At 37.9% G+C, this 26,891-nt stretch overlaps 2 protein-coding genes across 2 annotated transcripts in view; both read right to left on the bottom strand.

Moving 5' to 3' along the window:
- LOC308614409 (tetratricopeptide repeat protein 6-like) overlaps positions 1–13,890 on the bottom strand; it is a 66,098-nt gene extending 52,208 nt beyond the window's left edge. Inside the window, exons 1-2 of the mRNA XM_081228832.1 lie at positions 13,827–13,890; positions 11,760–11,896 (exon numbers count right to left, since the gene is read on the bottom strand). Of these exons, the coding sequence (XP_081084958.1) occupies positions 11,760–11,896; positions 13,827–13,874 (185 nt within the window). The 5' untranslated portion in view covers positions 13,875–13,890. The remainder of the gene's footprint in view (positions 1–11,759; positions 11,897–13,826) is intronic.
- A 46-nt stretch (positions 13,891–13,936) lies between these two features.
- The window catches only part of LOC308614072 (uncharacterized protein), a gene marked incomplete at its 3' end in the record, with an annotated part of 185,838 nt that continues 172,883 nt past the window's right edge, over positions 13,937–26,891 (bottom strand). Inside the window, exons 10-12 of the mRNA XM_081228281.1 lie at positions 17,471–17,841; positions 15,274–15,736; positions 13,937–13,999 (exon numbers count right to left, since the gene is read on the bottom strand). Coding sequence (XP_081084407.1) covers positions 13,937–13,999; positions 15,274–15,736; positions 17,471–17,841 — 897 coding nt within the window. The remainder of the gene's footprint in view (positions 14,000–15,273; positions 15,737–17,470; positions 17,842–26,891) is intronic.

Genomic DNA, 26,891 nt, shown 5'->3' with positions numbered 1-26,891 from the left:
TGGATCACTGAAAGACTGGCTCAAATGTTTCCCTTTGTTTTGACTGCCTTAGAGCTTTCCCAGGGCTAATGTGACTTCCTGGATGGTATTTATCAAAGTCATTTAAAGGCAAATATATTAGCTGCTGCCACTTGGGACAAGGGATAACAGTTGGGGCAGGCAATTGTCAAACCAAAAACCCTTGTAAGAAAGAAGGTGGAGAAAGAGATACCAGGGGGATGAGGGCTTTAGAAAGTTTCTGCATATTGTAGGGAATCTAAAAGGCTACATGCAAACCCAAGGCTGAAAGCATGCACAGAAAAGACCTACGAAGACCCTTAGCTTTCACCTCTGGTTAATTCAGGCTCTGTGCAAGTCGGACATGAAAGCTAAGGCATTGAAGTTGTCTGGATAAGTATTCAAGGAGTGCCCCAAAAGAGAGTCAATCTGCAAACACTGAGAGTTTTTTTGATTGTTTCATTGGTTGGTTTAGTTGGAATCTTAGTCAAATCACTAGCTAACTCCAAGGTAACAGAACACAGACTTCAGTGGCCACACATGACAAAGAATACAGACTTACAAAATCTGTTCAGAAAAGTCACTAAACAAACTACATGAATGACAAGAAGCAGCAAAAAAAAAAAACCACTGGAAGAGGAGGAGGTGAATCTGATATCCAAAGGTGCCACATAATAATATTCAAAGTGACTACTTTTCAACAAAAAATTACAAGTAATGCAAAGGAAGAAGAAAATATGGCCCATTCGCAGGATAAAAAGAAAAAAATAGAAACCATCCCCGAGGAAGCCCAGACATTGGACAAAGACTTAAAATCAACTGTCTTAAAATCAACTTAAAAGACTTTAAATAAACTATCTTTGGGAAACCCATGGCAGTCCAGTGGTTAGGACTCGGTGCTTTCACTGCCAGGGTGCAGGTTCGATCCCTGGTCAGGGAACTAAGATCCTGAAAGCCATTTGGCCCAGCTAAAAACAAAAAACAAAACAAAACAAAACAACCCACAAAACTGTCTTAAATATGTTCATATAGCTAAAAGAAACCATAAAGAACTAAAGAAAACTAGGAGAATGATGTCTCAACACATAGAGAGTATCAATAAAAATACTGATAGATAGAACAAGATTGATAGATAGAGAAATTATTGAAAAAAAGGAAGCAAATAGAAATTCTGGAGTTGAAAACTACAAAAACGAATGAAAATTCACTAGGTTTCAACAACAGATTTGAGAAGGCAAAAGAAAGATTCAGGAAACTTGAAGTAAGGTCAATTCAGATTATCCAGCCTGAGAATCAGAAAGAAAAACAGAGTGAAAAAACAAAAAAAGGCTAAGGGACCTCTGGAACACCATCAAGCATACCAACATATGCATACATTGCAAGTCACAAAAGGAAAGGAGATAGTAAAGGAGCAGAAATGACATTTGAAAAAGTAATGGTTGAAAGTTTCCCAAATTTGATGAAGGAAATGAGTCTATACAACCAAAAAGCTCAGTGATTCCATAAATTCGAAGAAATCTAGAGGCACCTTATAATCAACCTGGTGAAAGCCACAGACAAAGAAAGAATCTTGAAAGCAGTATGAGAGAAGCAACTCATCATGTACTTGGAATACTCAATAAGATGAATAGCTGATTTTTCATCCAAAATCACAGCTGGAAAGATCATGGCTCACTGAAGAGTCTATGAATCATAAACACAATAAGTAAAAAGAAAACCACTCTTAGGCACAATATACCAAAACTGCTGAAATCCAAGGACAATAAGAAGGGCTTCCCTAGTGGCACAGTGGTTAAAAATCTGCCTGCCAATGCAGGGGACATGGGTTTGAGCCCTGGTCCGGGAAGATCCCACAGGCTACAATGCAACTAGGCCCGTGTGCCACAACTACTGAGCCTGCGCTCTAGAGCCCATGAGCCACAACTACTGAGCCCGCATGCCACAACTACTGAAGCCCACACTCCTAGAGCCTGTGCTTCGCAACAAGAGAAGCCACTGCAATTAGAAGCCCATGCACCTCGACGAAGAGTAGCCCCCGCTTGTCACAACTAGAGAAAAGCCCTTGCACTGCAATGAAGATCCAACACAGCCAAAAATAAATAAAAATTTAAAAAACAAAGACAATGAGAAAAGTTTAAAAGCAACCAAAGGAAAAAGACACATTACTTTCAAAGGCATTGACTAACCACTGATTTTTTTTCACTTAAAAAAAAGAGGAATCTATATGACACTGCATTGCAATATGTTCAAAGTGCTAAAAGAAAATAAATGCCAAGGGAGGACCTTCAAGATGGCAGAGGAGTAAGACATAGAGATCACCTTCCTCCACAAAAATACATCTACATGTGGAACAACTCCTACAGAACACCTACTGGCAGAAGACTTCAGACTTCCCAAAAGGCAAGAAAATCCCTACGTACCTGCGCAGGGCAAAAGAAAAAAGAAAAAACAGAGACAAAAGAATAGGGATGGGACCCGCACCTCTCGGAGGGAGCTGTGAAGGAGAAGAAGTTTCCACACACTAGGAAGCCCCTTCGCGGGCGGAGACAGGGTGTGGGCAGGGGGGAAGCTTCGGAGCCATGGAGGAGAGCGCAACAGGGGTGCGGAGGGCAAAGCGGAGAGGTTCCCGCACAGACGATTGGTGCCGACCAGCACTCACCAGCCTGAGAGGCTTGTCTGCTCACCCGCTGGGATGGGTGAGGGCTGGGAGCTGAGGCTTGGGCATCAGAGGGCAGATCCCAGGAAGAGGACTGGGGTTGGTTGCGTGAAGACAGCCTGAAGGGGGCTAATGCACCAGAGCTAGCTGGGAGAGAATCTGGGAAGAAGTCTGGAAATGCCTAAGAAGCAAGAGACAATTGTTTCAGGGTGTGCGAGGATTGGGGATTCAGAGCATCCCCTAAACAAGCTTCAGAGACAGGTGCGAGCTGCGGCTATCAGCATGGACACCAGAGACAGTCATGAAACGCTAAGGCTGCTGCTGCAGCCACCAAGAAGCCTGTGTGTAAGCACAAGTCACTATCCACACCTCCCCTCCCGGGAGCCTGTGCAGTCTGCCACTGCCACGGTCCCGGGGGGCATGCATCAGGCTGTTGCGATGTCAGGCCAGCCTCTGTAGCCACAGGCTCACCCTGCATTCTGTACCCCTCCCTCCCTACAGCCTGAGTGAGACACAGCCTCCTAGTCAGCCGCTCCTTTAACCCCGTCCTGTCTGGGTGAAGAGAAGATGTCAGAGGGCAACCTACATGCAGAGGCAGGGCCAAATCCAAAGCTGAACCACAGGAGCTGTGCAAACAAAGAAGCGAAAGGAAAATTTCTCCATGCAGCCGTGAAAAAACTGAACAGACAAAAAATCCTCCCAACATTGCGGCGGTGGACTTTGGGAGCAACTGTGGACTTGAGGTTTGCTATATGTGACTGACTAGTTTCTAATTTATAAGTTTACTTTAGTTTCAATTTTAGATCTTTTTATCATTGTTGGATTTGTTTATTGGTTTGGTTGCTCTCTTCTTTTTTTATTACCTTTAAAATTTTTTTATTCTAATATTTAAATTTATTTTATTTAATTTATTTATTTATTTTTCTTTCTTTTTTTTTCTTCTCCCTTTTCTTCTGAGCTTGTGGCTGACAAGGTCTTGGTGCTCTGGCCAGCTGTCAGGCCTGAGCTTCTGAGGTGGGAGAGCTGAGTTCAGAACATTGGACCACCAGAGACCTCCTGGCTCCATGTAATATTGATCCGCAAGAGCTCTCCCAGATACCTCCGTCACAACACTAAGATGCAGCTCCACTCAAAAACCAGCAAGCTACAGTGCTGGAAACCCCATTGCAAGCAACTAGCAAGACAGGAAGACAAACCACGCATTCGCAGAGAGGCTGCGTAAAATCATAGCAGGGGCACAGACACCCCAAAACAGACCATGGGAGGTGGTCCTGCCCACCAGAAAGACTAGATCCAGCCTCATCCACCAAAACACAGGCACCAGTCTCCTCCACGAAGAAACCCACACAACCCACTGAACCAACCTTACCCACTGGGGGCAGACACCAAAACAATGGGAACTATGAACATGCAGCCTGTGAAAAGGAGACCCTAAACACAGTAAGTTAATCAAAATGAGAAGACAGAGAAATACACAGCAGATGAAGGAGCAAGGTAAAAACCAACCAAACCAAACAAATAAAGAGGAAATAGGCAGTCTACCTGAAAAAGAATTCAGAGTAGTGATCCAAAATCTTGGAAATAGAATGGAGAAGATAAAAGAAACGTTTAACAAGGACCTAGAAGAACTAAAGAGCAAACAAACAATGATGAACACACAATAAATGAAATTAAAAATTCTCTAGAAGGAATCAGTAGCAGAATAACTGAGGCAGAAGAACATATAACTGACGTGGAAGATAAAATAGTGGAAATAACTACCACAGAGCAGATAAAGAAAAAAGAATGAAAAGAATTGAGGACAGTCTCACAGACTTCTGGGACAACATTAAATGCACCAACATTCAAATTATAGGGGTCTCAGAAGAAGAAAAGGAAATGAAAGAGACTGAGGAAATATTTGAAGAAATTATACTTGAACACTTCCCTAATATGGGAAAGGAAATAGCCAACCAAGTCCAGAAAGGGCTAGAGTCCCATACAGGATAAATCCAAGGAGAAACACGCCAAGACACATATTAATCAAACTATGAAAAATTAAATACAAAGAAAAAATATTAAAATCAGCAAGAGAAAAGCAACAAATACCATACAAGGGAATCCCCATAAGGTTAACAGCTGATCTTTCAGCAGAAACTCTGCAAGCCAGAAGGGAGTGGTGGGACATATTTAAAGTGGTGAAGGGGAAAAACCTACAACCAAGATTACTCTACCCAGCAAGGATCTCATTCAGATTTGATGGAGCAATTAAAAGCTTTACAGACAAGCAAAAGCGAAGAGAATTCAGCACCACCAAACCAGCGTCACAACAAATGCTAAAGGAACTTCTCTAGGTAGGAAGCACAAGAGAAGGAAAAGACCTACAATAATGAACCCAAAACAATAAAGAAAATGGTAATAGGAACATACATATCGATAATTAACTTAAATGTAAATGGATTAAATGCTCCAACTAAAAGACACAGACTGGCTGAATGGATACAAAAATAAGACCTGTATATATGCTGACTACAAGAGACCAACTTCAGACGTAGGGACACATAAAGACCAAAAGTGAGGGGATGGAAAAACATATTCCATGCAACTGGAAATCAAAAGAAAGCTGGAGTAGTAATTCTCATAACAGACAAAATAGACTTTGAAATAAAGACTATTACAAGAGACAAAGAAGGACACTACATAATGATCAAGGGATCAATCGAAGAAGAAGATATAAAAATTGTAAATCTTTATGCACCCAACGTAGGAACACCTCAATACATAAGGCCAATGCTAACAGCCATAAAAGGGGATATTGACAGTAACACAATCATAGTAGGGGACTTTAACACCCCACATTCACCAATGGACAGCTCAACCAAAATGAAAATGAATAAGGAAACACAAGCTTAAATGATACATTAAACAAGATGGACTTCATTGATATTTATAGGACATTCCATCCAAAAAGAACAGAATACACTTTCTTCTCAAGTTCTCATGGAACATTCTCCAGGATAGATCATATCCTGGGTCACAACTCAAGCCTTGGTAAATTTAAGAGAACTGAAAACGTATCAAGTATCTTTTCTGACCACAATGCTATGAGACTAGATATCAATTTCAGGAAAAAAAATCTGTAAAAAATACAAACACATGGAGGCTAAACAATATACACTACTATATAACCGAGAGATCACTGAAGAAATCAAAGAGGAAATCAAAAAATACCTAGAAACAAGTGACAATGAAAACACGATGGCCCAAAACCTACGGGATGCAGCAAAAGCAGTTCTAAGAGTGAAGTTTATAGCAATACAATCCTATCTCAAGAAACAAGAAAAATCTCAAATAAAGAACATAACCTGACACATAAAGCAATTAGAGAAAGAAGAGGAAGAAGAAAAACAACAACAAAAACCCATAGTTAGCAGAAGGAAAGAAATCATAAAGATTAGATCAGAAACAAATGAAAAAGAAATGAAGGAAATGATTGCAAAGATCAATAAGCCTAAAAGCTGGTTCTTTGAGAAGGTAAATAAAATTGATAAACCATTAGCCAGACTCATCAAGAAACAAAGGGAGGGGCTTCCTTGGTGGTGCAGTGGTTAAGAATCCGCCTGCCAATGCAGGGGACATGGCTTCGATCCTTGGTCCAGGAGGTTCCCACATGCCACAGAGCAGCTAAGACTGTGTGCCACAACTACTGAAGCCTGTACGCCTAGAGCCCGTGCTCTGCAACAAGAGAAGCCACCACAGCGAGACGCCCTCGCGCAGCAACGAAGTCAAATGCAGCCATAAATAAATAAAAAAATAAAGAAACAAAGGGAGAAGACTCAGATCAATAGAATGAGAAATGAGAAAGGAGAAGTAACATCACACTGCAGAAATACAAAGGATCATGAGAGATTACTACAAGCGACTATATGCCAATAAAATGGACAACCTGGAAGAAATGGACAAATTCTTAGAAAAGCACAACGTTCCGAGACAGAACCAGGAAGAAATAGAAAATATAAACAGACCCATCACAGCACTGAAATTGAAGTTGTGATTAAATATCTTCCAACAAACAAAAGCCCAGGACCAGATGGCTTCACAGGCGAATTCTGTCAAACATTTAGAGAAGAGCTAACACCTATCCTTCTCAAACCTTCCAAAATATAGCAGAGGGAGGAACACTCCCAAACTCATTCTAAGAGGCCACCATCACCCTGATACCAAAACCAGACAAAGATGTCACAAAGAAAGAAAACTACAGGCCAATATCACTGATGAACATAGATGCAAAAATCCTCAACAAAATAATAGCAGACAGAATGAAGCAAATTAAAAGGATCATACATCATGTTCAAGTGGGTTTATCCCAGGAATGCAAGGATTCTTCAATATATCCAAATCAATCAAGTTGATGCACTATATTAACGAAGTGCAGGATGAAAACCATATGATCATCTCAGTAGATGCAGAAAAAGCTTTTGACAAAATTCAACACCAATTTATGATAAAAACCCTCCAGAAAGTAGGCATAGAGGGAACTTACCTCAACATAATAAAGGCCATATATGAGAAACCCACAGCCAACATTGTTCTCAATGGTGAAAAACTGAAACCATTTCCACTAAGATCAGGAATAAGACAAGGTTGCCCACTCTCACCACTCTTATTCAACATAGTTTTGGAAGGGTTAGCCACAGCAATCAGAGAACAAAAGGAAATAAAAGGAATCCAAATCGGAAAAGAAGAAGTAAAGCTGTCACTGTTTGCAGATGACATGATACTATATATAGAGAATCCTAAAGATGCTACCAGAAAACTACTAGAACTAATCAATGAATTTGGTAAAGTAGCAGGATACAAAATTAATGCACAGAAATCTCTTGCAGTCCTATAGACTAATGATGAAAAATCTGAAAGAGAAATTAAGGAAACACTCCCATTTACCATTGCAACAAAAAGAATAAAATACCTAGGAATAAATCTACCTAAGGAGACCAAAGACCTGTATGCAGAAAAGTATAAGACACTGATGAAAGAAATGAAAGATGATACAAACAGATGGAGAGATACACCATGTTCTTGGATTGGAAGAATCAATATTGTGAAAATGACTATACTACCCAAAGCAATCTGTCAGATTCAATGCAATCCCTATCAGACTACCAATGAAATTTTTCACAGAAGTAGAACAAAAAATTTCACAGTTCGTATGGAAACACAAAAGACCCTGAATAGCCAAAGCAATCTTGACAAAGAAAAACATAGCTGGAGGAATCAGGATCCTGGACCTCCGAGTACACTCCAAAGCTACAGTAATCAAGACAGTACGGTACTGGCACAAAAAGAGAAATATTGATCAATGGAACAGGATAGAAAGCGCAGAGATAAACCCAGGCATCTATGGTCAACTTATCTTTGATAAAGGAGGGAAAAATATACAATGGAGAAAAGACAGCCTCTTCAATAAGTGGTGCTGGGAAAGCTGGACAGCTACATGTTAAAAAATGAAATTAGAACACTCTCTAACACCATACACAAAAGTAAACTCAAAATGGATTAAAGACTGAAATGTAAGGCCAAAGACTATAAAACTCTTAGAGGAAAACATAGGCAGAACACTCTATGACATAAATCACAGCAAGATCCTTTTTGACCCACCTCCTAGAGAAATGGAAATTAAAACAAAAACACACAAATGGGACTTAATTAAACTTAAAAGCTTTTGCACAGCAAAGGAAACCATAAACAAGACCAAAAGACAACCCTCAGAATGGGAGAAAATATTTGCAAACAAAGCAACTGACAAAGGATTAATCTCCAAAATATACAAGCAGCTCATGCAGCTCAATATCAAAAAACCAAACAACCCAATTCAAGAATGGGCAGAAGTCTTAAACAGACATTTCTCCAAAGAAGATATACACATTGCCAACCAACACATGAAAGGATGCTCAACATCACTAGTCATTAGAGGAATGCAAATCAAAACCACAATGAGGTAGCACCTCACACTGGTCAGAATGGCCATCATTAAAAAAAATCCAGAAACAATAAATGCTGGAGAGATTGTGGAGAATGGGGAACCCTCTTGAACTGTTAGTCAGAATGTAAATTTATACAGTCACTATGGAGAACAGTATGGAGGTTCCTTAAAAAACTAAAAATAGAACTATAATACGACCCAGAAATCCCACTACTGGGCATATACCCTGAGAAAACCATAATTAAAAAAGAGTCATGTACCACAATGTTCATTGCAGCTGTATTTACAATAGCCAGGACATGGAAGCAACCTAAGTGTCCATCGACAGATGAATGGATAAAGAGGATGCAGCACATATATACAATGGAATATTACTCAGCCATAAAAAGAAATGAAATTGAGTTATTTGTAGTGAGGTGGATGGACCTAGGGTCTGTCATACAGAGTGAAGTAAGTCAGAAGGAGAAAAACAAATACTGTACACTAACACATATATATGGAATCTAAAAAAAAAAAAAAAGGTTATGAAGAACCTAGGGGCAGGATGGGAATAAAGACGCAGGCCTACTAGAGAATGGACTTGAGGACACAGGGAAGGGGATGGGGAAGCTGGGACAAAGTGAGAGAGCGGCATGGACATATATACACTACCAAAGGTAAAATAGATAGCTAGTGGGAAGCAGCCACATAGCACAGGGAGATCAGCTCAGTGCTTTGTGACTACCTAGTGGGGTGGGATAGGGAGGGTGAGAGGGAGGGAGACGCAAGAGGGAGGAGATATGGGGATATATTTATATGTATAGCTGATTCACTTTGTTATAAAGCAGAAACTAACACACCATTGTAAAGCAATTATACTCCAATAAAGATGTTTTTTAAAATAATTAATTAATTAAAAAAAGAAAAAGATATGAAAGAGACTTCTTTACTCATACTATGAAACATTACTGACCAAAAGGAATGAAGACCTAAAGAAACAGAATGTACCGTATGCATATATGAAAAGACTCAAAATTGTTAGGATGTCAATTTCCCCCTACTGCTCTATAAATTCATTGCAACCCCAATCAAAATACAAAGGAATTGCCACAGAAGTTGACCTGCTGATTCTGTTAGGTTAAACTGTATGAAATTTTGAAATTTTACTATTTTGATCTATAAAGAAGTCAATTTTTCATATAGTTTAACCCAACTCAATGTGTTTGGAAATGCAAAAAAGCCAAGGAATGCTCTGACAATTTTGACAGATCAAAAGAACTGTTCTACAGGATTTCAAGACTTATTATGAAACTATAGTATTTAAGGCAGCATAATATTGGTGCAAAGATAGATTTTTTTAAAACCCGCAAAATAGAAAAAGAGACTGAGAAACAGATCCACCCATACATGGATCTTCATTTCCTACAAAGCTAACACTGCAAAGCAATGGTAAAGGCACAGGGTTTTTATTAAATGCTGCTTGGAAAATTGAACATGCATGTAGAAAAAGTGAAATTTGTTTCCCTACTTCACATCATATACAAAAATTGATTCTAGGTGCACTGTAAATCTAACTTTAAAAGCGAAACAATAAACCTTCTAGAAGATCAGACCGGAGAATATCTACATGACACAAAAATAGGAAAAACTTACTTATAGTATACAAAAAGCACTAACCTTAAAGAAAAAGGTTACTAAATCAGACTATGTTTCATTTTAAAACTTTGTTTACCAAAAGACAATTATTTAAGGAGTGCAGTGACAATCTGGAGGAGGAAAAAAAATGTGCTGTAAATATAAACAACAAAGGGCCCGTATCAAGAATATGTAATAGTTCATACAAATGAATAAGAAAAAAGACCAAAAACCCAAAAGTCACGAGTGACAAAAAAGAAAATCCAAATGGTTAAGAAAATTTTGAAAATGAATAATCATGTTGGTAATGAAGAAAATGAAAATTCAAACTAAATGAGATAATACTACACACCCACTAGGATGGCTAAAATTTGAAAGTTATAATAGTACCCAGTACTGGTGTGGAGCCTGCATATACTGCTGGTAGTACAACCAGTTTGTAAAATTAGTTTGGCCCTACAGCTGAACAACTGCATACCCTATGTACCAGATGTTCTACCCCTACTTGTGTATCCAAAGGAAATGAGTATATGTGTGTCACGTACAAGAAAGTTGAAGGAAACAGTATTTGTGATCATCAAAAATTAGAAACACTCAACTGTCCATCAACAGTAGGATGGATAAGTAAACTGTAATATATTCATGTAACTGAATACTATACAAAAATTAAAAGGAGCAAACTACAGCCACATGCAATAGTACATAATATTCAATGAAATAAGTTAGAATTGAAAGAAAACTACCTAATGATTCTCTTTATATAAAGTTCAAAAACAACAGGCAAAATAAACCAAGAATGTTTAGGGACACATACTTATGTGTTGAAACTATAAAGAAATACAAGTCAGGACAGTGGTTACCTTCTCAGGAAGGCAAAGGCACAAGTGGGTACTAGAAATGTTGTTTCTTGACCTGATAATGGTTACACGAGCAGTTACATTGTGATAAGTCATTAAGCTGTATGTTTGTACTTTGTATACTTTTTTTGGATGCTTGCTGTATTTTTCTATAAAAATGTTAATGTTAAACAAAAACTGTGAGTGAAGAGATGAATAGGTATGGCTACATACACATTTTAAGCCTCTTCAAAACAAAACTTAGATGAAAAGAAAAGCAACAAAATGGAAACTGTATTATGCACAATAAGGTTGGAAGAGCAAAGTTTAATATCCCAGTTACAATAAGATAGCACAGAAATCTATATGAACAGTTCTCTGTACTGAATGAATACAAAGTATATGAAAAGAAATCCAAAGAAATAAAATATAGGTCAATACTTCAAAAATTGATAGTGTAACTAGTATTCAGGAAATGCAAATGAAACAATTCTAAATTATCATTTCATGCCATTTAAGTTAAACTACCCACTACTCTTAGGGTATAGGTAAAGATTTTCCTTCACTAGTAGCACTAAAAATCGATTCACTACTTTTAAAGGGCTGTCTGATGTATTTCAAGAAATTTTCTTTCCTGAGAATGTATTTCAAAAAAATAAAACCATTCAAAAACCATATCTAAAATAATTCTCACCTTGCTTGAGAATTTTGGGGATCTATATTTAACAAGGCTGTAAAATCCTCTTCAGCTGCAATCCAGTTTTCATTTTCATAGTAGAACATCCCACGTTTAAATAATGCCTCTGTTCTTCTGGGATCATAAAAGATACACTACATGGGGGTATGGAGGGGAGGCACAAAAACATATCACATAATGAAAAAAAAACAAGAAAAGTATATAATCCCATAGCAAATTAAATGGACTAAAACCATGTTTTTAACTTCAGATTACATAAAAACAAACTACTTTAAGATGCCAGAACTTTCAGATTTGCATTTGAAGACCATGCCTTTACGAAGTCCATTTGTCATCAAATTCTAGAAAGGGGAGGTTTTATTAAAAAAAAACAAAAACAAAAACCAGCACATACAAGAAGCCAAGGTTTCTGCCCACTAAAATTTTTATTAATAAAACCTCATAAGTAATTGTTCAGCTAGAGTAGGGTTATATTGGATCTATCATGGCATTTTATTCCAATTAAAGACAATATATATTAGATCACATCAAGGCTGATTCAATGAAATTAAATATGGATTAATTTAGTCCCTAAAACGGTGAAAAGAAATGAATCAGCCTTGGCATGGTTCATTCATTTCACATTGACATACAAGGCAATAGAGTAACGAGACTAAATCATTGTAAACTCAGTTGTAAAGTTCCTTGCCTATTGATAGTGGGGAGAAAAATGAAGCACAAAGATTATGAAGTATTTTTAAAACAGGGAAAAAAAACCTCTAAAGATTCTGAACTTTGTTTGACCTCAAGTTGCTGCATTAGCCAATCTTTAAACTATTGGTGCTAGATAAAGGAAATGATCAGAAAAGATATTTTAATAATTTTAATATCTTCAAAAGAGATTTGTGGTCACTTCTAGACAAGAAGTTACCAAACATAATATTCTCTTGAAGCAAAAGAAAGTCAAGTATGTGGCTAACCATCATAGATTAAGAAACAGGGCAGTTGGGAACATGAAAAGCTAAATTATTTCAATAACATCTAAGTTCTCAATTGTACTAAGAACTAAGAATTTAAAGTCAGGAGTTCATGGTTACAATTCTGCCACAATCAGTGGAATATCTGCCTGACTCTAGCCTCAAAATACAGTTCAGCTAAAATTCACTTCCTCAAGGGAATTCTCTATATCCCCCAACCAAACATAAATTGTCTCTCATAATCTTTATTTCCACCATAGCATTCATCACAATTTGTAATTATATATTAGTGTATATATTTATTTCTTTAATATCTGTTCTTTAAATTATAGGCTCCATGTAAGCATGAAACACGTCTGTTTCATTCACCAAGATTTATCTACACTACACAGTGCCTTAGCCAATAAATATTTGTGAGTAAATGAATGAATGAATGAATGAGCCAGTGAGCATAGCTTTCTTTTAAAGCAGAGAGGTTTGCTGCAGAAGAGAATCGGCTACGTCTCAAGAGTTAAGAAGCAGAAAATGATTTTCTCCATTGTTTGAAAGAAAGAAGCAATCTTCAAAGGTTTCTTTATTCACTGCTTCATAGTCCAAGAGAAGAGAGCTGGAAAAGTCAAGTCCCCCTCAAAGTTGCCTCTTGCCTCAATGCTCCCACACCTGACTCTGATGTAAATCCATCCATTCAAAAAAATCACTGACATACTGTTAATATCAATCCCAGTAACAAATGTTCTAGGGCCTAATCTAAAATAAACTAATTTTAGGGCTTCCCTGGTGGCGCAGTGGTTGAGAGTCCGCCTGCCGATTCAGGGGACACGGGTTCGTGCCCTGGTCCGGGAGGATCCTACATGCCACGGAGTGGCTGGGCCAGTGAGCCATTGCTGCTGGGCCTGCGTGTCCAGAGCCTGTGCTCTGCAGCGGGAGGGGCCACAACAGTGAGAGTCCCACATACCGCAAAAAAATAAATAAATAAAAAATAAAATAAAATAAAATAATTTTGATTATATAACATATGAAAGAATTTCAACAATTTGCTCTAATATTAGGATGAAAATATCATGCTCTAAAATATATAAATGGCAGAATTATATGTGATACAGCTTACTTTAGAAAAGTCATCAATGGCCAGTACTTTGTTTTCTATTTCGTACATCTCACCCCTCCTGAAATACATATCAGCATCCATGGGCTTGCACTTAATTGCTTGAGTATAATTTAGAATTGCCAAAGTACTGTCTTTTTTTCCTCTGAAAATTTCTGCCCTTGAAAAATATGCCTCTAAAGAAAATTAAAAAGGTAAAATTTAGTGTTACAGTCCTAAATTTTTAAAGATGAATCCTTCACCCTCCAAAAATGTAGTCTTAGAATAATGTATCTCTATTATACTTTCTTTGCCATTTAACTTAAGATTTGTTTTTTATTTCAACAATGCAAAATTTGTTCTCAAAGCCTGGATAAATGCTTATGGTTAAAAGTGTTTTCAATTTCAATATGAAATAACAAAAATTAACTTTTCTTTTTTGTATATCTGAAATGTTTCATAATCCTTTAATATTCATAGTAAAAAGTTATATTTTGATGGTACAAAATCTTATGGACTTTTAGCAGAGATCAGCATAGATTTAAAAAAACATTTATTAAGCTCATGTTATATTCTAGGGGTATGTTGTGGGTGCTGGAGATACAAAGATGAATATGACATTTTCTCATTCCCCAAAAGTTCCATGTCTACTCATTCAAGTTGGTTAGAGAATGGTACGTAAATACAAACGTAAATGTGAAGTCTTAAGAACGCTACAACTCTAATTCAGACTAAATTTGTAAATCATTTCTATAACTAAAAATTGTAAGTTCATATTCTTCTTATGGGATGAGCAGTAAGGAACTAATTTATTGTAATGTATACCAAGGACATTAACATTTCAAACCATGGTAAGTATTTTTAAAACAATAGGATCACAAACAGTCCTAAATATATGATATCAAGAATAAATTTAACTTGGGAAGTCACAACCTTTTGTGGAGATGTATATGTCTTGAATTATGTATCTTTATACCACTAAATGACCAAAGCTTAGGTAAAGATCTAAGTAATATAACTGCACAGACAACCCACCTGCATTATTTTTATTATATTTATTTATATAATTCAAGTCATCCAAAGCTTCATTAATTCTTCCTTGGAAAAGATAAATGAAATGTCGGTGCCAATAGGCATTGAGAAACAATGGCTCCAAGAGTATAGCCTAGAAAATAAATGTATAAATTCAATTTAAATTGATTTAAGCGAAGATATCCCATCAAATAAATTTTCAAACATTATTGATCCCAATGGCTTTGTATGTGTATAGTATAAAATGATGCTTCCCAATCTGACAGACAAAATCAAATGTTTTTAATGTTAATTATTTGAAAATGCCAATAATCATAATTTCACAATCCCATATGTATAATACAAATACTCATTGTTCAAAATTCTAGTAAAAGTTAATATATAGTTATAAGCAAGGATAAATTGTTATTATTATTATTTTGATTAAATAAAAACTTACTTCCTGTAGATCATTCATGGCACTCTGGAACTTTCCCAGTTTCCTATAAAGAGCTCCACGCCTACAATATAAAAATGCAGGATATTCCTTCTTACTATTTATTTCTTCAGTCAAGATCTCCACTTCGGATTCATAATGTCTAATGACCGCTGGAGGAAGACCAGACTCCAAAGAATCACTCAATTCTATTTTTGGTGTTTTTTTCACTCTTTCAGACGAGTCTTCATGAACAGATATTTTAACAACTTTCTCTCTTGGGGTTGTCTTCTTTTGTTTAGGCTTAGAGAACATGTCAAGAGCCCATGTTTGAGGACCACTATTTTCTGGAATTCTTCCTTTACTTTGGGCAAATTTGTCAAAATTTAAACACAAAGGTAGACTGGGACACCGTAATAGACGTTCATATAGTGGAACTTTGAGCAAAAATTTCTTCTGTCCAGGAAGGATTCCATGAGACTCTGATCTAGTATTCAAAAGAGTGATTTTTAAATTACAGAAATATAATTTTTATAATGAATAAATCAACTCAGCCACAGAAAAAATTACTATTTCTCTGTTATCAAAATAAAATTACATGGTACTTTTATGCAAACCAAGTCCTCCTGTTCATTCATTGAGATCATATGAAGAATCTCTGTGAGTTTATGAAAGCAGAAGACTGTTATTAAAGATGCAGCCTTTGTAGAGAACTGAAATAAAGAGTCAGTGCTCCCTTCAGGCTTAATTTACACCCCTACCACCAACCGGAGGAAATACAATGGAGAATTGAGGAGTTAAAACTTGATGTGAGAAAGGAAATGACATCTAAATGGTTCGCAAGGACATGAACTTGAGGAAGAAGGAAAGATTTGCCTCCACAACAGGCTAACAAAAAAACATCCTAGACTTCATCCCAAACTTAGTAGGCAATCAAATCAGATGACATGTAATAAGCTTTCAAATGGTATGTTTCTTCTAGGATTATCCTCCTCAAACTCTCCATTTCCCACACAGTTTTCATTCAGTAGCATTTATGCATGCCGGTGCTGTACTAGCCACACAAGATAGAATAAACACATTCTATGGGAAGAAAAAACAATCACACCCCATCATTTCATTAATATTTACCGAGTGTGTACTATGAGAAGGACTCGTGCTAAAAGTAGGAGAATAAGAGTGAGAAAAATCAGTACCCTTCTCTTTCCTTACTTTGTGACACTACCCACTCTTCTCTACACTCTAGTGCAAGCCACCATCACCTCTTCTGTCTAGAGTACAATAACTTCTTAGTTCCCTGCTTCTCCTCTTGGTCTCATCCATTCTCCACATGGCAGCTAGCATGTTTTTTTTTTTAAACAAATGTAAATCCGATCATGTCACTCCCTCCAAGAGTTTTCTCTAGTACCTAGAATACAAATCAAACTTTTCACCATAGTCTACAAGACTCTACATGATAAGACCCCAGCAAATATCTCTAATAACACTACTTTCTCACCTCCCAGTTCCAGGCACAGAGCAAGCCTCAAGGGTATTGCATTTTCCAGTCCTTCTGAGTGGCTGACTCCTTCTCAATTACTATTTCTGGTCAAATGCCACCTTAGAAAGACCATCTGTGCCAAATAGGTTTTGTTTCCACCTGCACATTTATCTCTATCCTCTGCCTTGCTCTTTGCCCTGGAGTACTAGTCTGTACAGACTATAGACATAGGATCCCTTGCTGTCTTCTAATCAAATATGTCCAATTAGGAGCCCTGAAAAGGGAAAGAGTGAAGTCAAAGTATTTATTCCTCTGGTCCCCTCCTGAAGGGTTGCCTCACACTGGCCATGATCTTTGACCAAAGTTCACTACTTATTTCAAGGAAATCCTTTCCATACAATTTCCTTCTTCCAGGTTCTAGTAATCACTCCCTCTTTTTGTCCTCTCATACTCAGGGGTAGAGATTGGCTCTATTATTTCTAGTCCCAGGATACTACTCTATCATTTGTGGTTTCCCTATGCCCTGACATCTTTGTAAATTGCCCTTGTTATACCTTCCTAGAATTATTCTAAATTGAGAGTGCTGTTTACTCCTGGGACCCTGACTGATAAATTAATTGGTACCAGAGATGGGCCCAGGAAATACACACACAAAAGGATGCTTCAATGAGTGAATTATAAAAGTAAGGCCCAAACCATAATACATTTCTTAAACTATAACAATTGTTGATTAAACAAGACCTTTTAAGAATTTTTGGAGGCTTGGATAACTCATCATACACAAGTGTAAGTTTACTGAGTTTTAATCCTTTCTTCAGTTTCATCTTCTTTTTCTTGGGATAAGCAACGTAAGTAATGCCAGCTTGTCTAGATGATTCAATGAGAGAGAGAGACAGGTCTCTCGAACTGTATCTGCCCTGCATGTTGTCTAAGATAGTATCTATATTTTCTTTCACGGAGACGGGTTCCTCAGTTTCATTTTGCTCAGCCATCCAGTGCTCCAACTCCTTTGTTTTTTGAAACATCACCTCTTTCATATTGCTTTGCATGTCATCCTTAATCTCTAATGGAGTTATGGTCTCCTTCTTCAACTCAACTGCAGATTTTACTCTCTTATTTATAAGGAGACAAAGAAACAGAAAAAATATAAAATCAATTTAGTTGCTGTACATTTAAAATTAATTCAGTTACAATTGCTATTAATGTAATTTGGTCACTATTGAAAAATTTTAAATCATCTATTCTTGATGTTTTTCAAAAGTGAGCTTATAAGTTAACAGTGGGTTAGTTAAAGCAAAGTGCAATAATTTGGTCACAGGACATTGCATTAGCTACATAAAAGTAACACCAAAAATTAGATATGAATTAATTGTGATTTTATATATTCTTAATTAAAAATGAGGGCCTCCTTGGTGGCGCAGTGGTTGAGAGTCCGCCTGCCGTTGCAGGGGATACGGGTTCGTGCCCCGGTCTGGGAGGATCCCATATGCCGCGGAGCGGCTGGGCCCGTGAGCCATGGCCTCTGGGCCTGCGCGTCCGGAGCCTGTGCTCCGCAACGGGAGAGGCCACAACAGTGAGAGGCCCGCATACCGCAAAAAAAAAGAAAAAAAAAAAAAAATGAATGCTCTTTACATATCCAAATAAAGTGCATGCTCTACTTTTAGTTTAATGCAAAAACAAGTGGTAGAATGGGCAAAAATTATTAAAATGCCTTACCTTATAAAATCAATTTGTGGGACTTCCCTGGTGGCACAGTGGTTAAGAATCCACCTGCCAATGCAGGGGACATGGGTTCGATCCCTGGTCCGGGAAGATCCCACATGCTGCAAAGCAGCTAAGCCCGTGCACCACAACTACTGAACCTGTGCTCTAGAGCCCGCGAGCCACAACTACTGAGCCCATGTGCCACAACTACTGAAGCCTGTGTGCCTAGAGCCCATGCTCCACAACAAGAGAAGCCACCACAATAAGAAGCCCGTGCACCACAACGAAGTTTAGCCCCTGCTCACTGCAACTAGAGAAAGCCCGCGCACAGCAATGACGATCCAATGCAACCAAAAATAAATAAATAAATAAATAAAATCAATTTGTAAGTCTATTTTCAAAAGCACCTTAACAATATTGAATTTCTATACATAGTATTCAATTATTTTCAATTCAATACTTACAGGCTTAAATAACAGAATTTCAGCCTAATATTCATTTTATCTAATCATTAGAGAACCAACTTAATTTTTAATAATAATATTAATATAATACATTAATAAATAATTTACAAGAATTATGTATTAGTAACTTGAAACTCTAGCAACACTCATTACTAATAAAAGAGAGAGCAGTTCCAATCCTTTGATACAGCATTCCTTGCCTTTTGAGCTACTGTCACTAAATTAACTGCATTTAACTTTCCTAGTAAATAATAATTTGTTACAGAAATATTTTTCTTTATAGTGAATGTAGGCCCAAATTCCAAATATAACAATTCCATACAAGCTGGTTATATACCTTAAGATGTACTAAAGTGCAAAAGGGATATTGACCCTCTCTGTGACTTACTATATATACTTCCCCCATCTCAAGAAATTGTATTCAACTCAATATGTAATTAGAATAGAGAATAGAGAAATACAGACTATAAAATATATGTATGTGTATGTATATGTATATATCAAGAAAAATAAACACATATGTATGTACCAAGAAAAAGTAGAACAGCCTGAAAAAAAGTAGAATGTAAGATTTTCATATTCCCCGCTTGCTGACTAGCTATGGATTATGCAGCTCTGTAGAACACTTGAGAAGGAATTACTGACAGAATCTATAACTATAAAGCAGAACTAAAAGGTAGGTTTGGGTTTTTTGTTTGTTTTCCAGCTTCACTGAGATATTATTGACATATAACATATATAAGCTTAAGGTATGCTGTGTAATGATATGGTAAACATATATACTGTGAAATGATTACCACGCTAAGGTTAGTTAACACCCCAATCCCCTCATATAATTACCATTGTTTTTGTGTGGTGATAACATTTAAGATCTACTCTTTTAACAACTTTCAAGTATATAATATAGTATTGTTAATTATAGTCACCATGCTGTACCTTAGAGCCCCAGAATTTATCTTATAAATGAAGGTTTACACCCATTGACAAACATCTCCTCATTCCTCTTCTCCTGCCCCAGCCCTTGCAACCACAATTCTATTTTATGTTTCTATAAGTTCTGCTTTTTAGATTCCACATATAAGAACAGTATTTATCATTCTACTTTTTATTATGTAAGTTTCAGGTGTACAACACTCTCATTCAACTACAAAGTTACCACCCTCAAAGTCTACCGTCCATCACCATAAAACTGACCCCCTTCACCCCTTTTCCTCACCCCCCAAGCCCCCTTCTCCTCTGGTAACCAACAATCTGTTCTCTGTATCTATGAGTTTCTTTTGGTTTTGATTTGTTTATTTATTTCTTTTGGTTTTGTTTCATTTTAAATTCCACATATGAGTGAAATTATATGACATTTGCCTTTTTCCTTCTGACTTATTTCACTTAGAATAATACCCTCAAAGTCCATCCATGTTGTCACAAGTGACAAGATTTCATTCTTTTTATGGATGAGTAGTAGTCCATTGTGTGTGTGCATGTATATGTATAAGGCACACACACACACACGTATATATGTGTATATATATATACACCACTATGTATGTATGTATATATATATATATATATATATATATATATATATGCGCCACATCTTCTTTATTCATTCATCCATGGATGCACACTTAGGTTGTTTCCATATTTCAGCAATTATAAATAATGCTGCAATGAACATAGGAGTGCATATATCTTTTCCAATTATTGTTTTCATATTCTTTGGATAAACACCCAGAAGTGGAATACCCAGATCACATGATAATTCTATTCTTAATTTTTTGAGGAACCTCCATACTGTTTTCCATAGTGGCTGCACCAATTTACAATCTCACTAACAGTGTAAGAAGGTTCCCTTTTCTCCACATCCTCTCCAATATTTGTCATTTCTTGCCTTCTGGATAATAGCCATTCTAACAGGTGTGAGGTAATAGTTCACTGGTTTTGATTTGCATTTCCCTAATAATTAGTGATGTTGAACATCTTTTCATGTGCCTGTTGGGCTACCTGTATATCTTCTTTGGAAAAATGTCTATTAAGATCCTCTGCCCAGAGCTTCCCTGGTGGCACAGTGGTGGAGAGTCCGCCTGCCGATGCAGGGGACACGGGTTCGTGCCCCGGTCTGGGAAGATCCCACATGCCATGGAGCGGCTAGGCCCATGAGCCATGGCTGCTGAGCCTGCGCGTCTGGAGCCTGTGCTCCGCAATGGGAGAGGCCATAACAGTGAGAGGCCTGCGTACCGCCAGAAAAAAAAAAAAAAAAAAAAAACAGACACAGAGACCAATGGAACAGAATCAGGATCTCAGAAATTATAGCATGCATATATAGTCAACTAATATTCGACAAGGAAGCCAACAATACTCAATGGTGAAAGTATAGGTTCTTCAATAAACTGTCCTGGGAAAACTGAATATTCACATGCTAAAGAATGAAATTGGACTCCTATCTTACACTACACACAAAAATTAACTCAAAATGAATTTAAAAACTTAAATGTAAGACCTGAAACTGTAAAACTAGAAGAAACCACAGGGAAAAGTTCCTTGATGTTGGTCTTGGTGATGATTTTTTGGATATGACACCAAAAGCACAAGCAACAAAAGCAAAAATAAACAAGTGGGACTACATCAAACTTAAAAGCCTCTGCACAGCAAAATAAACAATCTGCAGAATGAAAAGGCAACTTACAAAATGGGAGAAAATATTTACAAACTATCTATCTCATAAGGAGTTAATTCCAAAATATGTAAGAAACTCTTCCAACTCAATAGCAAGAAAAACAAACAATCCAATTTAAAAATGGGCAAAGAAACTCAGTAGAGATTTTTCCCAAGAAGACAAGCAAATGGCCAACTGGTTCATGAAAAGATGCTCAATGTCACTAATTATCAGGGAAATGCAAAGAAAAATCACAGTGAGATATCACCTCACACATGTTAGAATAGCTATTATCAAAAAGACAAGAAAAAAAGAAAAAGACGAGACATCAAGTGTCAGTGAGGCTGTGTTGGAAGTGTGAGTTCAAGTGTTGGAAACCTTGTACACTGTTGTGGGAAATGTAAATTGGTACAGCCACTATGGAAACAGCATGGAGACTCTTCAAAAAATTAAAAATAGAACTACCATATGATCCAGCAATCCCACTTCTGGGTATATAGCCAAAGGAAATGAAATCAGGATCTTGAAGAGATATCCACACTCCCATTTTCATAGCCACATCATTCACAATAGCCAAGATATGGAAACAATCTACCTATCAACAGATGAATGAATAAAGAAAATGTGATATAGATATAGATATACACACACAATAGAATGTCATTCAGCCATAAAAAAGAAGGAAATCCTGCCACTGGCAATGACATGGATGGACCTTGAGAACATTCTGCTAAATGAAATAAGTCAGATAGAGAAAGAGAAATACTGTATGACCTCATATGTAGAATCTAAAAACAAACAAACAACAAAAAAAAACCCTCATAGATACAGAGAACAGATTCATGGTTGCCAGAGGCAGGGAGTAGGAGATGGGCAAACTGGGTGTGGTGGTCAAAAGGTACAAACTTTTAGTTATAAAATAAATAAGTCCTGGGGATGATTGAATGTACAGCATGGTGATTACAGTTAAAATACTGTATTGTATATTTGAAAGTTGCTAAGAAAGTAGCTCTTAGAAGTTCTCAGTACAAGAAAAATGGTGTAAATATGTGGGAGGATGGATGTTAACTAGACTTACTGTGATGATCATTTCACAATATACACAGGTACCAAATAATTATGTGGTACACCTGAAACTAATATAATATTATTTATTAATTATATGTCAATAGAAAAATCTTAAGGATGGTGTCAGTGCACAGGGATACAAAACAAAACAATCAAAATGTTGGTCAGAAAGAAGAATGCCAGAAATGAAATAGGAAGCAGGCTAAAGTTAAGCAGGTTAAAAGCAAGTTAGAAGCAAGTAACATGGAGAATCAAGGAAGCTGAGTGTCAGATTTCAGAGAGAAAAACAAAAGCTGGGAGCTATTTGCCAATGCCACTAAACATAAGATCGGCACTCAAAAACGCTTATGGATTCTTGTTGCAGAGGAAAGTCCATTGCGTTTGGTAAGAGGAGGTGTGGGTTTAAGTACTAGCTCTGCCACTTATCACTTTCTGACCTTTGCTTTTTCATATATAAAACAAGGATAGTATCTGTCCCATCTTCGCTCTTATCAGGATATTGTGTAGCTCAAGACCAAACTGGAATAGAGTCCATGAAAATGCATTAACACTGTGAGCCCAATGCAAGTGTAGATCAATATTATAAGTGTCTTGAGACAGAACACCTACTGAACGCTGGCAGAAGACCTCAGACCTCCCAAAAGGCAAGAAACTCCCCACGTACCTGGGTAGGGCAAAGCGTAGAGATTCCCGCACAGAGGATCGGTGCCGACCGGCACTCATCAGCCCGAGAGGCTTGTCTGCTCACACGCCGGGGTGGGCGGTGCTGGAAGCTGAGGCTCGGGCTTCGGTCACAGCGCAGGGAGAGGACAGGGGCTGGCGGCGAGAACTCAGCCTGAAGGGGGCTAATGCGCCACAGCTAGCTGGGAGGGAATCCGGGAAAACTCTGGAGCTGCCAAAGAGGCAAGAGACTTTTTCTTCCCTCTTGGTTTCCTGGTGCGCGAGGAGAGGGGATTGAGAGCGCTGCTTAAAGGAGCTCCAGAGAGGGGCGCAAACCGCGGCTGAAAGCACGGAGCCCAGAGACGGGCGTGGGACACTGGGGCTGCTGCTGCCACTGCCAAGAGGCCTGTGTGCGAGCGCAGGTCACTGTCCACGCCTCCTTTCCGGGGAGCCTGTGCAGCCCGTCACTGCCGGGGTCCCGGGAACCAGGGACGGCTTCCCTGGGAGAACGCACGGCACGCCTCGGGCTGGTGCAACATCACGCTGGCCTCTGCCACTGCAGGCTCGCCCCGCACTCCGTGAGCCTCCCTCCCCCCCGGCCTGAGTGAGCCAGAGTCCCCGAAGCGGCTGCTCCTTTAACGCTGTCCTGTCTGAGCGAAGAACAGATGCCCTCCGGCAACCTACACGCAGAGGAGGGGCCAAATCCAAAGCTGAGACCCGGGAGCTGTGAGAACAAAGAAGAGAAAGGGAAATCTCTCCCAGCAGCCTCAGAAGCAGTGGATTAAAGCTCCACAATCAACTTGATGTACCCTGCATCTGTGGAATACATGAATAGACAACGAATCATCCCAAATTGAAGAGCCAGGAGTCAGTGCTGTGCCTCTGAGGAGGGAGAGCCAAGTTTAGGACACTGGTCCACAAGAGACCTCCCAGCTCCACATACTATCAAACGGCGAAAATCTTCCAGACATCTCCATCTCAACACCAGCACCCAGCTTCACTCAACGACCAGCAAGCTACAGTGCTGGACACCCTATGCCAAACAACTAGCAAGACGGGAACACAACGCCACCCATTAGCAGAGAGGCTGCCTAAAATCATAATAAGTCCACAGGCACCCCAAAACACACCACCAGACGTGGACCTGCACACAAGAAAGACAAGATCCAGCCTCATCCACCAGAACACAGGCACTAGTCCCCTCCACCAGGAAGCCTACACAACCCACTAAACCAACCTTAGCCACGGGGGACAGACACCAAAAACAATGGGAACTACGAACCAGCAGCCTGCAAAAAGGAGACCCCAAACACAGTAAGATAAGCAAAATGAGAAGACAGAAAAACACACAGCAGGAGAAGGAGCAAGATAAAAACCCACCAGACCTAACAAATGAAGAGGTAATAGGCAGTCTACCTGAAAAAGAATTCAGAATGATAGTAAAGATGATCCAAGATTCTATTTCCAAGATCCAAAATCTTGGAAATAGAATAGACAAAATGCAAGACACAGTTAACAAGGACCTAGAAGAACTAAAGATGAATCAAGCATCAATTAAAAACAAAATAAATGAAATGAAAAATACTCTAGATGGGATCAATAGCAGAATAACTGAGGCAGAAGAACGGATAAGTGAGGTGAAAGAGAAAATAGTGGAAATAACTGATGCAGAGCAAAATAAAGAAAAAAGAATGAAAAGAACAGAGGACAGTCTCAGAGACCTCTGGGACAACATTAAACGCACCAACATTCAAATTATAGGGGTTCCAGAAGAAGAAGAGAAAAAGAAAGGGAATGGGAAAATATTTGAAGAGATTATAGTTAAAAACCTCCCTAATATAGGAAAGGAAATAGTTAATCAAGTCCAGGAGGCACAGAGAGTCCCATACAGAATAAATCCAAGGAGAAATACGCCAAGACACATATTAATCAAATTGTCAAAAATTAAACACAAAGAAATCATATTAAAAGCAGCAAGGGAAAAACAACAAATAACACACAAGGGAATCCCCATCAGGTTAACAGCTGATCTCTCAGCAGAAACTCTACAAGCAGGAAGGGAGTGGCAGGACATAATTAAAGTGATGAAGGAGAAAAACCTGCAACCAAGATTACTCTACCCAGCAAGGATCTCATTCAGATTTGATGGAGAAATTAAAACGTTTACAGACAAGCAAAAGCTGAGAGAGTTCAGCACCACCAAACCAGCTTTACAACAAATGATAAAGGAACTTCTCTAGGCAAGAAACACAACAGAAGGAATATACCTACAATAACGAACCCAAAGAAATTAAGGAAATGGGAATAGGAACATACATATCAATAATTACCTTAAATGTAAATGGACTAAATGCTCCCACCAAAAGACACAGATTGGCTGAATGGATACAAAAACAAGACCCATATATATGCTGTCTACAAGAGACCCACTTCAGACCTAGAGACACATACAGACTGAAAGTAAGGGGATAGAAAAAGATATTCCATGCAAATGGAAACCAAAAGAAAGCTGGAGTAGCAATTCTCATATCAGACAAAATAGACTTTAAAATAAAGACTACTAGAAGAGACAAAGAAGGACACTACATAATGATCAAGGGATCGATCCAAGAAGAAGATATAACAATTGTAAATATTTATGCACCCAACATAGGAGCACCTCAATACATAAGGCAAATACTAACAGCCATAAAAGGGGAAATCGACAGTAACACACTCATAGTAGGGGATTTAACACCCCACTTTCACCAATGGACAGATCATCCAAAATGAAAATAAATAAGGAAACACAAGCTTTAAATGATACATTAAACAAGATGGACTTAATTGACATTTATAGGACATTCCATCCAAAAACAACAGAATACACATTTTTCTCAAGTGCTCATGGAACATTCTCCAGGATAGATCATATCTTGAGTCACAAATCAAGCCTTGGTAAATTTAAGAAAATTGAAATTGTATCAAGTATCTTTTCCGACCACAATGCTATGAGACTAGATATCAATTACAGGAAAAGAGCTGTAAAAAATACAAACACATGGAGGCTAAACAATACACTACTTAATAATGAAGTGATCACTGAAGAAATCAAAAAGGAAATTTAAAAATACCTAGAAACAAATGACAATGGAGACACGACGACCCAAAACCTATGGGATGCAGCAAAAGCAGTTCTAAGAGGGAAATTTACAGCAATACAATCCTCCTTAAGAAACAGAAAACATATCAAATAAACAACCTAACTTTGCACCTAAAGCAATTAGAGAAAGAAGAACAAAAACATCCCAAAGTTAACAGAAGGAAAGAAATCATAAAAATCAGATCAGAAATAAATGAAAAAGAAATGAAGGAAACGATAGCAAAGATCAATAAAACTAAAAGCTGGTTCTTTGAGAAGATAAACAAAATTGATAAACCATTAGCCAGACTCATCAAGAAAAAAAGGGAGAAGACTCAAATCAATAGAATTAGAAATGAACAAGGAGAAGTAACAACTGACACTGAAGAAATACAAAAGATCATGAGAGATTACTACAAGCAACTCTATGCCAATAAAATAGACAACCTGGAAGAAATGGACAAATTCTTAGAAATGCACAACCTGCCAAGACTG

The sequence above is a fragment of the Mesoplodon bidens genome (assembly GCF_964165515.1).
Source record: "Mesoplodon bidens genome assembly, chromosome: 3".
NCBI lineage: Eukaryota > Metazoa > Chordata > Mammalia > Artiodactyla > Ziphiidae > Mesoplodon > Mesoplodon bidens.
The sequence above is the reverse complement of the archived record's forward strand: the minus strand, read 5'-3'. Positions and strand labels throughout refer to the sequence as shown.